General features: G+C 37.1%; 2 protein-coding genes across 2 annotated transcripts; both read left to right on the top strand.

Annotated features, from left to right (window-relative positions):
- Window positions 1-515: 515 nt before the first annotated feature.
- LOC113279351 (30-kDa cleavage and polyadenylation specificity factor 30-like) lies at window positions 516-6,999 on the top strand. Its single transcript, XM_026528047.1, has 7 exons — window positions 516-1,233; window positions 1,695-2,084; window positions 3,179-3,341; window positions 3,516-3,626; window positions 4,534-4,602; window positions 5,185-5,271; window positions 5,726-6,999. The coding sequence occupies exons 1-7, from the start codon at window positions 845-847 to the stop codon at window positions 6,608-6,610; spliced, it is 2,094 nt and encodes a 697-aa protein (XP_026383832.1). The 5' UTR covers window positions 516-844; the 3' UTR covers window positions 6,611-6,999.
- Window positions 7,000-11,472: 4,473 nt separating this feature from the next.
- Window positions 11,473-12,678, top strand: LOC113349978. The gene has a single exon (XM_026594056.1). The coding sequence runs from the start codon at window positions 11,473-11,475 to the stop codon at window positions 12,676-12,678; it is 1,206 nt and encodes a 401-aa protein (XP_026449841.1).
- The last annotated feature ends 5,858 nt before the right edge of the window (window positions 12,679-18,536 follow it).

Here is an 18,536-nt window from a genome sequence, read left to right as displayed (position 1 = left end):
ACCTTTTTCCTCACTTATCAAGTGCATCATAAATTCTGAACTTCTTGTTTATCTGTTTTACAAAAAACCATCGCTCAGATCAAGTTTACTGAAGAAAGCGGAAGAGAGTTTAAGCATTTTGAATGTTATGAACTCTACAAAGAGAATGTCGTTGGATTTGATGTAATTTGATGTTTTTGTTGTGGTTTATTAAAATGTAGTTTGATGTTATTTACAAGTTTAAATTGTAATAAATTTCGCTTAATCTGAACTGGAAACCTCTATTTTAAAATCTAAATATTTTCATTCATTGACGCCATTTCTTTTACAAGATATAAACTTAGGCAATAATAAAACATACTAAACAACTTCAATAAAAATCGAGTACAAGTTTTGGTCTCCTGTTTATCTTCATTTGACGTATCTTCCATTCAACGCGCTCTTTGACAGTTTCACCTTTGTTGATTCCCATAGGAATTGCTGTTAGATTCTCCGTTTGCTCTCAAAGAACCGAATCTAATGATTCACACTAGAGTTGCCCACACCACACTCGCCTGGAATTCTGTTCCGCATCCATATCGGAAAACCATAAGAAACCGCAACCCCATAAGACTTCTTGTGCCAAAAGGTGTCGAGCATTCTAAGCTCTCTGTTGTTTAACTCTCACCGTATTTTCCCACCTCATTCAAAGACTCCTCCACAGTGATCTCTCTCACGCCCTTTTCCTTTCGAAACCTGAATCTGTTCTTACCCAAAACCCTAAATAGGGTTTTACAACATCTGAATTTTCTTATGTTCCATTAAAATCAACTTCTTATTTATCTTCAGAGAAACCTAATTAGGGTTTGTAACGCATAAATCAATAATGGATGATACCGAAGGAGGTTTAAGTTTTGATTTTGAAGGAGGTTTAGAGACAACCGCTACTGCAAATCCATCAGCTTCTATAAATTTGAATACGCATGATTCTATTAATGTTTCTGGTCTTAATCAAACAACTGGTCCTTCTGCAAATACTGCAGCTGAATCTCTTGGTGCTGGTGGTGGTGTTCATAATGGGAGAAGAAGTTTTAGACAGACTGTTTGTAGACATTGGCTTAGAAGTTTGTGTATGAAAGGTGATGCTTGTGGGTTTTTACATCAGTATGATAAATCTAGAATGCCGGTTTGTCGATTCTTTCGCTTGTATGGTGAATGTCGAGAACAGGATTGTGTTTATAAACACACTAATGAGGATATTAAAGAATGCAATATGTAAGGTTTCTAACTTTCAATTGTTTTTTTTTTCTAATTTATAAGTTGAATTTTAAGTGTTTCTAGCTAGGAATGGAATTTGATGGTTAAATTAGGGTTATATAGATAGGCAAATGGTTACTGGTGAATTCACATGACTTCAATTAGTACTTGGTTAACTCTTATCGATTATCCTATGCTAATGCAGAAGATTAAAAATGGGTCAGTTATTGTATGTGACTTGCACGATAAACTCATATTCTTATTGAATGTCATACTGCGTCAAAACAGTGTTGTTCTTAGTTCTCTTAATGGATGCCGCGTACGTGGAAATTGATCTCCTAATTCAAGTGTTTGACAGTTCATAAAAGGGCTAGGAAAATTAGTACTATCAATTAATGAGTTTTTTGGAGTTCAGTATTCTAAACTGTAAAGACGTTTGAATTGTATGTTTCTTATGGGTTCCTTTTGGTGTTTTGCAGGTACAAGTTAGGTTTTTGTCCGAATGGACCTGACTGTCGATATAGACATGCAAAACTGCCTGGACCTCCACCTCCTGTTGAAGAAGTATTTCAGAAGATTCAACATTTGAGTAACTTTAACTATAATTCTTCAAACAGGTTTTTTCAAAATAGGAATTCAAATTATAACCAACAAACAGAGAGGCCACCATTTCCACCAGGTTCAAACCCTGCTAATCCAGCTCTAGTAGCAAAGCAACCTACAACTGCCGATTCCCCCAATATACAACAACATTCGCAAGCTCCACAACCTCAGCAACAACAGGTTAACCAGGCTCAGCCACAAACCATACAGGATGGTTTGTCAAATCAAGACAGCAAATCGGTACCGCTCCCCCAAGGATTAACTCGGTGTGTGCAGAGCTTTTAGATTTTTATTTAGGCTATGTAAGCATAATATTGTAGTATATACTCTTTGACATTGCTTTTATAAGTATTATTTTCTAAAAGTATTTCGCTGTGATTTTCGTTCCACGTCTAATGTATTTATTGTGGATTTACTTTCTTCAAGTAATTTTACAGGTTTTTGTTTTCCTCATGGAATAATTTTCGCTCAGAGGGCGCAGTCACAAGTGATTCTGTTAATTTTCAACATATTAATATTGAGACCTTTGGTGATTTATATTGCAAATAGATTGTCAGTGAGGATTTTGTGTTTTGAGTTTTGAATGTTTTCTATTAGTGATCAAGTTATGTCCTTGCTAATCTCTTGAACAAGCTGTAGAACCTGTGATCTTTACATTGTTTAGATTGCCCGAAAACGAAAACTCTGATCCAACTGTTCAGTTCACATCAATTGTATAACTGGTTGACCCAGGACTGATCATTAAACGATTGAAGATGTAGTAGGAAATGTAATCCAATTGCCTGGTAGAAACATTTTATTAGTCTTATACTATATGACAACACCAGGATATTAAATCATCATGTTCAACTGATAGTCATCTTACAGATGAATTTCTTTCTGCTTTTATCTATCGGTGATCCTATTGTTGTATTAAGTGCTGCCCGTTTTTATTCTGGTCATTCTCATCTGTTAACTACGTCCCCCTGAACTTTTTCTTAATTACCTTGTCCGCTATTTGCTAACATTATTCTACTCCTGTATCCATTGTGAACTGTTTTGCTTGGTGATCTGTGAATCCCAAATTTGTCTATTTATATTCTTGTTATGCATGTATAGTGCACGTACAACATCCCTTCTTGAGTGCCAGTCTTTTTTACCTGGTATTGGATCTATAGGCGTTACAGTAAAATATTGCAGCACTTGTTTCATGCGAAATCAGCATGTTGAATCTTTGGAATCAATCCTGGCATGTTCCATTTTCTATCTCCTGATCGTAATTGTTATGTAACCTGGCACACCACACCTATCAAACGTGTTTAGATTCTGCATGTTTTTCTCCAGTGTGCGTCTAATTATGTTTTGTTGGTATATGTATCAGGTACTTTATTGTAAAAAGTTGCAATCGTGAGAACTTGGAGTTATCCGTACAACAAGGAGTCTGGGCAACTCAAAGAAGTAACGAGGCTAAACTTAATGAAGCTTTTGACTCTGCTGAGAACGTGGTTTTGATCTTTTCAGTGAATCGAACCCGACACTTCCAGGTAGATTTGGTGATCATATATTCTAAGAACTTCAAGTCTAAGAACTTCAATACTTATATCAAATAAGGGGATTAAGGAGAGCTTTTAGCTGCTTTCTGTTCAAAACGTAAGGGTACATAATGCTGTTATCGGTTCTGCAACGCATCTTATGGTTACTTGCTGTCTGATTGCTAGGGATGCGCAAAAATGATGTCTAAAATTGGTGGATATGTTGGGGGAGGAAACTGGAAATATGCGCATGGAACTGCACATTATGGACGCAATTTCTCTGTTAAATGGTTAAAGGTACATATTCTTGGACCCTATATTGACATCCTTGTTGTTGCCATGAGCTGCAAGCCTGGAATTATTTTAGTAATCTGATTGTACTGCATGAAAATCTCAACCTATATAGAATATGATTCTTTGAGGTAAATCTTTGTGTTTTTCATGTTCAAAAAGTTCTTCCTAGTGTTTCTAATGTTATCAGATAGGATGTTTTCCTAATCTTCTTTTTTTTTCTTTTTTTTTTCTTTTCTTCCCTTTTTTTTTTTATTTTTTTTGCTGTGCTAAAGCATAATAATCCAAAAGAGTATCATTTCCCCCAACACGTTATTATGTCAGACTCCCTTTCTCTTCCATACAAAACTTGGAAGGAGAAAGTTGGTCAGGGAGTAACCCGGTGTCATTATGAATCTGAAGTAAGAATTAAGAACTTGACAATGTAATTGGATTACACCACCTTAATTAAGATTCTTAGAACTGAGAAGCACATCAAGTATCAGAATTGTAATTGATGGAAAGTTTGAAATTGAGATGATCTATTGACTTTGCAGAATCTTTATGCATGAAGTTGCAGTTTCCGTTCACCTTGTGGTCCTTGTCAACTGCTGATTAGTTTAACCTTAAACTGTCGCAATGCTAAAGAATAGGCTTGCTAAGATTACTATTATCTTCTTAAGTTATAGATACAAAAGAAGTGCCTTCATGAATTTGTGAATGTCATCTAATGTTTCCAAAGCTGATACCTAGCATGGCCTTAACATCAATTTTGTGAATGTCTTTATGGATGTATACCCCTTGCACAGTTGTGACAACTATGAATTGTTTTTTATCATTAGTCTTCTTAACCTGATCTGCTGTTAAGAAGATTTGACCTCATATGTTCGTATCGTGAACCTTACGGTGAGCTTTGTATGTTTTGTTACTGCAGCTATGTGAGTTGTCCTTCCATAAAACTCGTCATTTGAGGAATCCGTACAATGAGAACTTGCCAGTGAAGGTATGTATTAACAGATCTTTTGCCTTCATCTCTTTTTATCTTTTTTCTCGGCGAAGAATGTAGCCCTATGCTACTGGGTCTTAAATCAGGGAATCTGTCTCTATGATTTACCCAAATGGTTCCCTCTTGATTTACCCAAATGGTTCTCAGAAAAGCCTAGCATTTTCTGGTGTTAGTGGTTATAATCTCTGGGGTGCGGCATTAGTATTTGCTTGGCTTCCTGGTTGAAGTCTAGGTACTGATAGAAAATCCGTGCTTTCTCATGATGTTTACAGACACAGTGATCAATCTCAACCTCTTGAATAGCAAAATCTTAACAGTCTTGCTTTTTGATTTGTTTCTCTTGCAAGCTTTTTCTTCTTTGCACACTTGTTATGCCAGTACTATTGAAATCTATGTTCACGGATCAACAATGTGATCTTTATCACATGTATTATGCCATTTACTGAGTAGAATGCCATTTATCTTGGTTTTTCATTAATCTCGTGCCAGTTCATATTTTGAAATGTCTTGCTTGTACCTCTAAATCTCCAGACTCAAATTTCTATCTTTCTTATTGTTTCTTGTTTGGGGATACTGCAGATTAGTCGAGACTGCCAAGAGCTAGAGTCTTCTGTCGGTGAGCAGCTAGCATCCTTGCTTTATCTTGAACCAGATAGTGAATTAATGGTATGTCATGTAATTTCAGCTTATGTATATGACGGGAAAACAGTTTACGTCCATGTTGTCTAAATATATGCCCATGATGATAATTTGTGTATTTTGACTTTGTTTCTGCTATGTAAAGTATGGAAATCAATAGGAAGGTGATAATAAACTTGTGACAATTGACCATACTTCACGTTAGTTATCTCGCTAATGAATCCTTTTTTGGATTATGTTGGCACTCCTACGATTTTGGATTATGTTGGCACTCCTACGATTTTAACTGTTACTCTCTTTTGTAACCCAACTCGAACGTGGACCCCATATATATCGTGTAAGAGTGTCAAAAAGTAGTTATCGGAAAGAAAAAAAACAAACGGAGTAGTGTGAATTCTATATTAGTATATTTGCTTTGCGCTTCAAAAATATTTTGGATGTGCTAAATCAAATCTGAATTGATATTTTGTTTTTGCTTCAGGCAATATCTGTTGCTGCAGAAATAAAACGAGAGGAGGAGAAAGCAAAGGGAGTCAACCCAGATGAAGGGGCAGAGAACCCTGACATTGTTCCTTTCGAGGATAATGAAGAAGAAGAAGAGGAAGAAAGTGAGGAAGAAGATGAGGGCTACAACCAGGCTCTTGCAGCAGGTATAGGTAGAGGAAGGGGAAGAGGGATGATGTGGCCCCCACAAATGCTAGGTCGTGGAGCAAGACCGTTACCAGGGGTTCGCGGCTTCCCTCCTGTCATGATGGGTCCTGATGGTTTTCCTTATGGGGGCGTCACACCTGATGGTTTCCCAGTACCAGACATGTTCAGGGTAGCTCCTCGTATGTTTCCTCCATTTGGTCCTAGGTTTCCCGGTGACTTTTCTGGCATGGGTCCAAATCCAGGAATGGGCTTCAATCCTATGGATGGGAACGGACCCGCAGCAGGCATGGGTTTTCATGGTAGGCCTCAACAACCTGGGAATGCATTTCCTGGGATGATGATGGGCCCTGGGAGGGGTCCCTTCATGGGAGGAATGGGTGTGCCTCCAGGCGCACAGGTTCGAGGTAATCGGCCGATGGGTATGCAGCAGTTCCGCCAACCACCTCCTCAATCTGCACAGAACCCCAATTGGGTAGTGAAGAGAGATCAAAGGCGACCAGGAAGTGATAGATATAGTGCAGGTTCAGATCAAAGTAAGGGACAGGAAATGGCTGGCAGTGGACCAGATGAGGAGGCTAAGTATCAGCAAGGCAGACCCCAAAGTGAAGACTCATATGGTGGTGTTGGAGGTGGAAGCAGCTTTAGAAATGATGACAGTGAAAGTGAGGACGAGGCACCGAGACGATCAAGGCATGGAGAGGGGAAGAAACGGTGAGCCATCGTCCCTCACCGACAGCGGAGAAACCCAGCTATTTCTTCCCATTTTGTTTACTCTGTACTTTGTCTTTCTTTTTAGTTTCTGATTTCTTAGTTTGTGTGAGATTTCTTGTTTAGTTAATCCCACATCTTTGAAGCTCACTGCTATGTAATTGTGACTAATACATGAAGAACATGTCTAAGCCAAAAGTATTTTGGTGGTGTATCCCCACCATTTTTGATTTACTAGGTTTTTTAAGCAGGCAGGGAAACAAGTACAATCCTTGTGAAATAGAGAAATGTGTAAAACCAACTGGATGAGTGAATTCATCCATATGTTAGTGTATGTATACTATGAACTGTGAATTTCTTACCCTCCCAATGAAGAAAATGGTCACTTTAAATGAATTTCCTTTCTTACATAGAAGTTATCTCAAATTCATTTTTTTTCTGCATATCTGATATTAATGTTATTGATAACAGCAGTAATTATAATGAGGTTTGGATGATGGAGAACTGACGATTCATGTTCTCTGAAAATTGGTGTAAATTGAGGTTTGGATAATAACAGCTTTGCAGGGTTTCTTCCTTCATTCATGTTGTCTGAAAATTTCTTTCTCAACCTTAATCTATCCATCACCATTAAATCTTTCATTCTCCTTGTTATTCTCATTAGCAGTTGCTTGACATTCAAATCCATGTTATTCTCAACCACAATTTCTTATAAACAGTCAGGATTAAACATAGTTGTTTCTAATATTAAGAACTGCAACTACCTTACAGAGTTGCCTGACATAAATTGCATGCACTGCCACAATTTCAACATTAAAAGTTTCCAGCATTTCATCAAACATTACTTTAAATCAAGTTTTTCAATCACTGAAAGTTCAACATACCAAAGTACCAAAAAAACATCCAGATACCAACATTCAAGACCCATGTACTACAAATTCACAAAACATTCGTAGAAACCCCTGCAACCCTCCTAGCTATACACCAACAAAAATCAACACCCCCCTTAACATCAACAATTTCTTACTTCATAAACTTAAAACAACCAGAGATAAATCTGACCGAACTTCAAAACGACAAGAGAAGAAGATTACCATCACCAACAGCAGATTCAAAAAGGATGGCATAAAGAAGAGTTACCAGAAATACCGTTTTGTAAAAAACTTTTTAACAGTATTCAAGCTTTATGCGCAGCCTGAAAACTTGGTCTCTTCTGGTAACTCCGAAGTGATTACCACCAATCATCTTCATCAGTATCCCACCCCTCTTCCTCATAACGTTCATTGTCATCACTGTCAGACGGAGCAGGTGAATTTCCACTGGAAGAACATGCATCATCACTTCCCTCACCATCTCCTTCCTCCCTGTCCTTCATTTCCTCATCATCTGAACTGTCAAGATTCATACTTACCTTTATTCTGCTTGGCTCACCCTCATTCATGGTACGTGCAAAGATCTTGGGATTGGCAAGTTCATACTCGAATCGGCTCTTTAACTTCTCTCCATGATAAACTCTCATCTTGCGTTTATCCTCTGCTGCATCAGAATCAAGGTCACTGGTATCCACCTCCTCCAAATAATACTCAAACCCTTCTGAAGCCTCAGAATCACTCTCTTCTGCACTTCCATACTTTGGGGCTTTGGCATGCTTCTCTTCCCATTCTTCATCCTTCCATTCTCTCCTTTCCAAATACTTTGGTACCCATGCAGAATAGAGATCCTTGAGTTTCCTCTTTCTTCGTTCTTGAGCTGCTTCTTCTGCTTCTCTCTGCAGTATTCTCTCTCGAACATGATGATCTATTTCAGACTGAACATCTATCCTCTGTTTCTGTAAATCACTCAAATTCAGAGAAGGAAGAAGAGATTTGGCTTGTGAATATCCTGGTGTTTATGGTGGTGCATTGAGAAGATTTCCATCGGAGTTGGGTGAATTCTGGACAGGATTATCAGCCATCTTCTTCTATTAGCCTTCTTAACCTAAAATTTTCCTCTTCTAGTAACCAGTTAGGAAAAAAACACTTAAAGAATGACAACATTTTGGTTAATCACCCCTTAAAAACCCATTTGTGTCTCATCAATTCCATTTTTGGCGCTTAGTTAACCGTCAAGTCACTTTGTTAACTACGCCCATTCAAATCCATGCATATCCCCTTCACTCTAATGACCATCGTTACCCTATCAAGACCTATTTTCAACACCTAATCTTTACCCTTACTATTACTCCCTTTGGAACTGTCATTAAGGGAGGCTTTAGTGGGTCACCAAACTTTGAAATTTCTTTTTGGGGTCTAATTAAAATTTTATGTTTTATGCAGACTAGAAAAAGGCAGCATCAGTTGGGAGGCACCATTGCATTCTGGGGTTTGTCTGGAAGATGCATTACTAGCCCTTCCACCAAACCAGAAAACACTATGAACGTTCTCATACCACCCCAATTCCATCCACCCCAACAAAAATTCTCCCTCCTTTTTCCTACCATTATTACATTTGGCAGTTTACTTCATCACATATACGTCATCCCGAGAAATGACAAATCTGATAAATATTCAACAACCCAAACCTACGTCATGCATCTTCATTCCAACTTTTATCAGAAGCTCCAACAATGTATTATTGGGTCTGTCCATATGTGGTTTTCACTCCACAACACTCACGTAAACACCTCAAATCAAAATATGCCCATAAAGCTCGGACATGAGAGTGACACCCCATATGCTCACCTTTCCCCCCGAAGCAATCTTTGCAGCACAACTACAGCTACTCTACACCAATTTTATCCTGAAACTTTCTGAATTCATAGTCAACAACTTTCTCATTCCTTTTTTAAGGTTCAAATTCATATACAAACAAAACCCCCTCATCTTTCCCTTAGTATCCTAGTCTGTAACCTATATCAAAACAGTACCAACAAAAGATTCTTTTCTCTTCATCTGCACTTTTTATTAATAACTTGGGAATCTATCTTCATCAATCCATATTCATTTATACCCAATTATCTTTCATAATGGAAACTTCACACCTCTCAGAGAAAACCCAAAAATTGAACCAAGAAATTCAAACCCCTTCTGCTCAAATGACTGAGAAACTTACTCTACCATCTACACTTTCTAAACCAATTTTCATAGACAAAAAAGTTGTCCTAGCTGAAGCTGATACCAATTGGAAATGGTGTATGGTGGGGTATGCTTATTGCGAAACTTTGATCCCAACCTCTTCTATCAGATTTTATATCTGCAATAAGTGGCCTTTAGCTCAACACCCAACCATTACTACCTTCAATGGTCAGCGAAACAAAGTTCTTATCCGTTAGTTATCTGAAGAAGATTTCAACAGAATCAGTTCTCAGAAACCTTGGTTTGTCTGTGGTTATCTAATGGTGTTAAAAGTGGTTCTTGTTGAAGGCTGGCCTCCAAACCATCAACTCTTTTTTGATGAAGAAATCATGTGGTTCATATTATGCAACATTCCAAATGAATGTACTGAGTTCGAGGATCTCCAGAAACTCACCCTCAGTATGGGGGAACTTATTGAAGCCCAAAATTCTTTTGGTAAACATCCTGTTATGAAGAATGTCAAAGTGTGCATTAGAATCCCAGTTCAAAAAGCCTTGCCAACAGGTATCCCTATCTTTACAAGTGGTAGAAGTGAACCTTTACTGATTGAATGTAGACACATCAAAGTCCCAAGATATTTCTGCACCTCTTGTCGCATCCTTGATCATAAAGATCAAAACTGCCCTGCTTGGAAACTAAAAGAGAAAAAAATCAAAGAAATTGATGATCGTTATAGCAACTATACCCTCCCAGCTGTCTCAAGGTTAATGATTCCTCCTGCAGTCAAGCAAATTGATTCCTCCTCTACTATCATCACTGATACTATTATGCAGCAAACTGAGATTATACCAGAAACACAGATTGAATCAACTGCTATTGAAGCGTGCAATAAAGGAAAAGCAGAAGTTATTAATCAAAGGATGGAAAATAGTATTCAGAGCTTATCAAATACTTTCCAAATGGGCCCCTTCGTGAACAGATCCACCACTCTGAAGATCTTTGATGTCGGTCCTGTTCAGAAACATGTGACCCAGTTAGAGAATGGTCTACCAATTGTTCTAAAGAAAGTTACTACTCAAAATGTTATTGTTGCTTCTTCTATCTCTGGTTCCGAGTCAACTTCTAGTGGTCCGATTCGTACCATCAATTCTTCAAGAAGATTCAAAACTGCTGTTATCCCAAATACCAGCCCAATCATCACTAGAGGAACTGCTAATTCTGCTGAACAAGATGCTCTAGCAAACCTCAAAAGAAAGATTAATCCCAGGGCTGATTTACGGAAACGTACCAGAGCTAATTCTAGTTTTACTAGTATAGAAACTATCCCTGAAGAACAAACCTCCACTGAACCTTATTATGCTCAGTTGTGTCCTCCAAGTACCAAACTGGGGGAACAGCCAGAAATTGACCTCTCTACTTGTTCTCTCAACACTCAACCAATCCTTAACTCTTTTGGGAGCTATAATGTACCTGTTGACAATTCCTCAAGCAACAATGTTGTCCGCAATAATTCCCTTCTCAATGCTACCGGTCCTAGTCTCGATTCCTCCCAAATGGCTTCTCAAAGTGGTGATGGTACCAATGCTTCTCTTGGTGGTGGATATGACTCTCCCACTCAGGTAAATTACCCTCACCTACCCCTTCTATTGATACTGCTCAAAATACCATAAATCTTTTCCCTGTCATTAATGTCAATCTGATTGCCTGGAATCTTCGTGGCTTTGGTAAAAAATCTGCTAATAAGGAGCTTAGCTTACTCTGTAAGAATGTCAACCCTGACATTATTTTCCTGTCTGAGACTAAAATGAACAAAGACATGGCTGCTAGAAAATTAAGAAACATGGGATTTCCTTGTACTTTTAATGTGCCATGTGTCGGTAGAAGTGGTGGTCTTTCTCTTGCTTGGAAGAAGGAGGTTCACCTAAACGTTATTTCGTCCAGTCTGAGGGGAATCTATGTTACTTCTACTGATATCATCCATTCCAAGACTTGTCATATTCACTTTATATATGGTGAACCCAATAGTAGTTTAAGGCAAGACTTTTGGGAACAACAATGTCAACAGACTATTGCCCCTTTAGATGAACCAATTTTCTTTATAGGAGATTTCAATGCTCTATTAGGAACTGAAGACAAAAATGGTGGTTTAGAAGTAGATGATCCTGATTTCAAAAACCTTAGGAATTTTTGTACTGTTTTTAATCTGCATGATCCTGGTTTTTATGGTACTAGGTTTACTTGGTCTAATATGCAACAAGGCCATGACTTAATCCTGGAAAGATTAGATAGATGTCTGATTAACCAAACTGCTGAAGATCTTTTTCCTAAACTTTGTGTTAACAATATTCCTAGGGATTCCTCTGACCACTGTCCTATGCATATAGGATTTAACTATGAGGATAATTGTATGCCTAGACCCTTCCATTTTATGGCCATGTGGATAGAGGATCCTACTTATAGAGACATTATATTTAATTCTTGGTCTGTTAATGTGTTAGGCTCCCCAGCCTACAAACTTAAAGTTAAGCTTTTAAGTACTAAGAAAGGATTAAGAGATTGGAATAAATCTTCCTCTGGTAATATTCAAACTAATATATCTACCATTAGGAAAGAGCTGACTGATATCCAAGTCTCTAATCCTACTGATACTATTAATACTTCTAGACTTAAAGCTAGACTTGAATATCTGTATAACTTGGAGGAATTATATTGGAAGGACAAATCTAGAGAAGTCTGGATCTTGGAAGGTGACAGAAACTCACCATATTTCCATAGAGTAACTCTCTTTAGAAGAAAAAGAAATGTTATTAGCTGGATAAATAACTCCTTGAATATTATTCTAACTGATAGAGATAGTATTGTAACTTTTTTCATAGATTATTTTAAAGGCTTATATTCCTCCCATCCTCAGCAATTTCAATATGAAATCCTTGCTGACCTCCCTGTTAAGTTCTCTGATGAAGACAATGCATCCTTAAATACTCCTCTGTCCCCGGAGAAAATAAAGAATGCTGTCTTCTAAATGGGGGAAAAAAGGCTCCAGGTCGTGATGGTTTTACAGCTTGTTTTATCAAAAACATTGGGATATAGTGGGAGATGCTGTTGTTGATATGACTCAAACCTGCTTCAGGACATGTAACATTTCTAAGGTTTTTAATCATACCAACATAGCTCTCATCCCTAAAGTCCGTCTTCCTGAATTGGTAACCCAGTATAGGCCAATTGGCCTTTGTAATTTCATTTACAAAATTCTTTCAAAAAATCTGGCTAATAGATTGAAACCTTTTATGAACAATATTATTTCTCAAAATCAAAGTGTTTTCATCCCTAAGAGGAGCATTTCTGATAATATCTTGCTAGCTAATGAGACCATTTATGCTGTCAATCATAATGACAAAGTTGAGGGTATAAATGCTATTAAACTTGATATGTCTAAGGCCTATGATAAGCTTGAATGGGAATTTTTGGAAAAAGTTTTAACTAAAATGGGTCTTTCCAATCACTGGGTTAAACTGATAAACCAGTGTGTCTCTACTGTGTCTTATTCCGTCCTTCTTAATGGTACCCCCACTGGTTTTTTCCAACCTGAAAGAGGGCTAAGGGAGGGGGGCCCTCTCTCTCCCTACCTTTACATCATTTGCTCTGAAGCCCTTTCTTTTTATATTGATAGTCTGTAAAAAAAAGTGTCTTAGAAGGTATAAAAGTTTGTAAAGAGGCCCCTGAAATGACTCACCTTTTGTTTGCTGATGATTCCCTCCTGTTTTCAAAAGCTACTACAAAAAAAAAAACCAAGTTACTAAAGATTATCTTCAAAAGTATTGTCTTGCTTCTGGGCAAGAAATCAATTTTGAAAAATCTGGCATTTTATTTAGCAGGAAAATCCCTGAACATAGGAAAGCTCTTTTGGATAATATTCTAGATATTGAAAGCAGAGATTTAGGAGAAAAATATCTTGGCACTCCCACTGTGTTCCAAGCTTCTAAATTTCAGACCCATATGGGTATTCTCCAAGCCATTGATGCCAGAATTTCTATCTGGATTCATAAGCTATTATCTCAAGCTGCTAGAACTACCCTTATCAAGCATATTGGTCAATCCGTTACTCTTTTTCAAATGGGGGATTTTATAATTCCTAAAAGCCTTTGTAAACAAATGAATTCTCACCTCTGCAAATTCTGGTGGGGTGAAACTTTAGATCCTAAAGATAGAAAGCTTCACCTCCTTGGATGGGATGTCTTATGTTCCCCTAAAGCTGAGGGAGGTCTGGGATTTAGAAAGGCTGAATTAAACAATCTAGCAATGCTTGCTAGGAATTCCTGGAGAATCTTATAAAATCCAAATTGTTTACTGGCCACTATTCTTAAGGCTAAGTATTTTCCTAAAACTGTTTTTTTAAATGCTAAATGCACTTTCAAATGCTCTTGGACTTGGAAGTGTTTGCATGCCATAAAGGAACTCATAAAACCCCTTATTTCTTGGATTGTTGGGGATGGTCAATTTATTGACCCATGGTGTGATAAATGGATTCCTTCTCCAGGATCTGCTACACCCAACCCTCTTGTTCCTCCTGATCCTAGTATTAAAGTTGCTTATTTTATTGATTCCCATACTAGGAGTTGGGATGTGTCTAGAATTAACACCCATTTTGATAGTGCTTATGTTCAGAAGATTATCTCCATTCCCTTAAGCCAGCTTTGCACTCCTGATAGGAGCACTTGGGATCTTTCAAAGAATGGAAAATTTTCCTCTAAATCTTTCTACTTGGGGCTCAGAGGCCTTAGGCCTTCCCCTTGTAAAAAACTTTGGAAGCGTATTTGTAAAGTTAGAATTCCTTACAGAATTCAGGTTTTTCTTTGGAAAGCAGCTAGAAATGCTTTTCCCTTCAGAACTGTTCTTCACACTAGAATGCCTATGCATAGTGTGGATTGTCCTAGGTGTTCTGATCCTCATGAGACTATTATGCATGCTTTGGTCACTTGCCCCTTTGCAAGTAGAGTCTGGTTTATCTCTGATTTTAACATCAACACTCAATTTTTCAGAACAAATCTTTTACTGATTGGCTTCTGTTCTGGTTAATTGACTCTCAGTCTAAATTATCTGAGGATGATCCATGTCTCTTTGTGGATATCCTTTGGTCTCTCTGGACCAGTAGAAACAATTACATCTTCCAAAACATTAAGGAAACCTTTACTGTTGTCCTAGCTAGAGCTAGAGATATGCTCCTCACCGGAAAATCTTGGAATCCTAGTAGTTCTATCCATTCTACCTTGCATGTTAACATTTGTGATACATGGATGCCCCCAAATTTTGGTTGGATTAAATGTAATACCGATGGTGCCTTTGATGATATCACTGGAGCAAATGGTGCAGAGTATGTGATGCGAGATTTCTCAAAAAAAAAAAGCAACCTTTTGTGCTTCTTTAGTCTTTGATGTTCACTCTGCTGAAGAACCTGAAGCAAGAGCCATCTGGGCCGTTCTGAAGAAAGCTGTGGAACAACACTTAACTCATATCATCATTGAACGCGATGCAAAAGCTCTCACTGATTAATTTGCTATTGGCAATTTTGATGGGGATTCGTGGACAAATGCTATCTTTAAAGATATTCTTTTTTTTTTCCTCTAAGTTATCTGCATGTATTTTTAGTTTTCAACCTAGAAGTTGTAATTCAGTAGCTCATGAACTTGCCGAATGGGCAAAACAAAACAATCCTACCATGTACTAGTCTAAACTCCCTGTCTGGATTATTCCAACAATTGGGGAGGACTATTAGCCTTTTTGAAGGCCTTTGATTATAAAAAAAATGATAATGATAATGGATGTTTAGATCCCTGAATCACAACTACAAAAGGAATTTCTTTCTTTTACTGTCAGAACATATCCAAATGAATTGTGAATCTTCTGATCCATAATGAATCCCATAGTCAACATTTAATCAACATTTTTAATGGAAAAACACTAACACCATTTTGTACCAAAACTAGAAAAGAATAATTATTATTACGGAAATGCTATTTACCTCCCCACAATCTAAGTAAGCCACACATCTATATCGGGATCCGCATTCAGGTTCACCATTCCGTAATTATTAACTGCTTCCTACGATAGACCTGTAATAAATTCATCTTGACAATAGTGTCTGGTTTTCTTGTATAAAAGACTACTAATTCTTGTTATTTCACAATAAAAATTGAAGATTTCTTGGTTTATGGCATTTAGAACCTAGATCAAAGTCATATGCCAAAACAAAAAGAATTTTATGAGATAATGGTAGAAAATTTGTGTGAATACGCATTTTTCTTTTAATGCTTAATGGCTGACAAAATCCATCACCGGAATGGTTGCCTTTTATGTTGGAAGACTACATGGGGCGATATCGTCGATTGTATCAATATCCACAAGCGATCATCCTTCTTTGAAGAATCACAAAATCCATGTACAGGTATTTCCTTTCCAATGAACACATCTGCATAAGTATGCACATTTAATGTAACATATTTTTTGAAATGACGAAACAACTTGTTTTGGTAATATATTTTTACAGATGAGACCATCTTTTTATCCAAAAGAGAGAACTACAAAATTCGATGACCGAGTTGAACTTTTAAATTTGAAAAGTGATGGTATCAACTGCCCAGAAGGTACAGTGCCAAATAGAAGGACAACAAAGAAGAGCTAATAAGAGCCAAATCTTTATCTAAGAAAAACAAATCTCCCAATTCTACTAAACCAGGCTTATTCACTGTAAGTAGCTTTTTTTCGTATGACCATTCCAAAGATGCTTTGATGCATTTACTAATTAGGATTCATCGATCTTGGTCGTTACCGCAGTTCCTACGGCAATGGGTAAAAAAATATATTTACCAAACCACGTGGATGGTTATATACGATTATCCATAGTGGAAAACCTCTTCTAAAATGGACCATATGGGACCCACTATTTGTTTCTTATCAATATAATACAATAAAAGATATTTGTTTTTAAAGTAAAGTTCAAATATAAAATATTAGATTAGGTAAGCATAGGATAAAGTAAATAAAATATAATAAACTATTTATTGGGAAACGAAAAGTGTACTGGCCAGTTAATCGTGGACGGCTGAAGTTAATCCGTTGGCGGTTGAAGAAGACCCAGCGGCACACGTGGAGACGCGCGGCTGATCAAGAACCCCAGTAGGCTATAAATTTGCCCGTTTGCTCAACCATTTTTCATTTTTGTTGAGTCCATAATGGTATCAAAAAACCATTTTTTCTTTTTGTTATACTTTTATTTCTTTTTTTTATTTTATTAGTAATAAAAAAAAATTTCACAAAAAGGCAAATTGAATTAAAAAAATTGGTGTCACAAAAGGTGAACAAACACTGAGACAGTACGAGAACCCGAAAGAAGAAAATTACAGACTCTTTATCACAGGTTCCCAGTTGGAAATTAAGGTTGATATAGCATAACCACTAAACAACTTGTTAGCTGAGACCAATTAAAGGGTTACTTTTCTTTTTTTAAACTAGGAATATAAGGAATGTGAGATTATTATTATCCTTTATACTCATTGCATGGTTAAAAATGGTTTATGTATCAGGGGTTTGCTCGGATTCTCGTGAAACATCCAGACAACGAAACATTATTTCACGGGGTCAGTGCTAATATGTTTATCTATAACCCGCTTGTTGGAGAAAATCAGTATAGTTCAACTCAATTTTGGATTGAAAATGGTTCTCTGTATCAGGAAAACACTACTAATAGTCTACATGCTACATGGATAGTAAGTATTTATTTTTATGATTTATAAGGGGGATACCAGTCATACTAAGTGCCGGTACCATTTTATTGATCCAACAGCCAGGATCGGTGGGATCTTTTTATCTTGAATGATGATATCATTTGGGTATTGAACTGTAAGTTCAACTGATTATTACTAATAAAATAAATTTGTTAATCGGGTAAAAAGAAATTATAATTCCAAATATATTATTAATTGATTTATTTATCCAAAATTATATGCAGAGTGATGGCTTCAATAATACGGGTTGCTACAATACTTTGTGTGGTGGCTCTGTTCAAATTCATGGGAGTTACTATTTAGGTATTCCGATTGATGTTGTTTCTACTCCACAGGTTCAACGTTATATGTAGGGGTGAACATGCCCTACCCATATCCGCCATTTCTACCCTATCCGTTCATGTTCTACCCGTATTCTACCCTGCCCGCTGTTTGATGGGTAGGGTGACGGGTAAAAAATTTCTTACCCACCGTCAAACGGTTAGGGTGACGGGTAAAGCTCGAAATTAACCTACACTACCAGTCTACCCGTTAATTACGAAATGATTTAATTATCCTTGCGTTGTTTTTTTTTGTATTTTTTCGTTATTTCGAAACATATTAGGGGTAATAAATGAAGTTGTTTATTTTCGCTCTTCCTCGTCTGTTTTCTCTTCTTTCTTCTTCTCCCCAAACCATATCTAAGTTCGAACAGAGAATAGCCTTCTTCCCAAATCAAACTCATCCCCAAATCTAGAAGTGGAAAACTAATTCAGTTGGATCTTTTGAAGAAACCCTTTCTACTGTTCTTGCTCCATCTCCGTCTAAAGAGTAATTTCAAAAGGTAAATTCAGGTTTGATTATGTTGTGAGGATTTTGATTGATTTCATCCTCTGCATGTTTGATTTTAGAAAAGGAAGACAAACTAGTCTGAATCATCAAGTCGCTCTCATGATTTTACTCTTTGTGCTATGAAATCAAACCCTAATTCCTAAATAAATGAGATTTTATGAAAACTTAACATGCATGTTAACTGATTGATGAAAATTCTCAAAGGAATTTAGTTTTTCATATTATTGTTGTAAATGTTGAGGGATGGTTTTCTGGATTTTATTTTGTT

The sequence above is a fragment of the Papaver somniferum genome, chromosome 1 (assembly GCF_003573695.1).
Source record: "Papaver somniferum cultivar HN1 chromosome 1, ASM357369v1, whole genome shotgun sequence".
Lineage (NCBI taxonomy): Eukaryota > Viridiplantae > Streptophyta > Magnoliopsida > Ranunculales > Papaveraceae > Papaver > Papaver somniferum.
The sequence above is the reverse complement of the archived record's forward strand: the minus strand, read 5'-3'. Positions and strand labels throughout refer to the sequence as shown.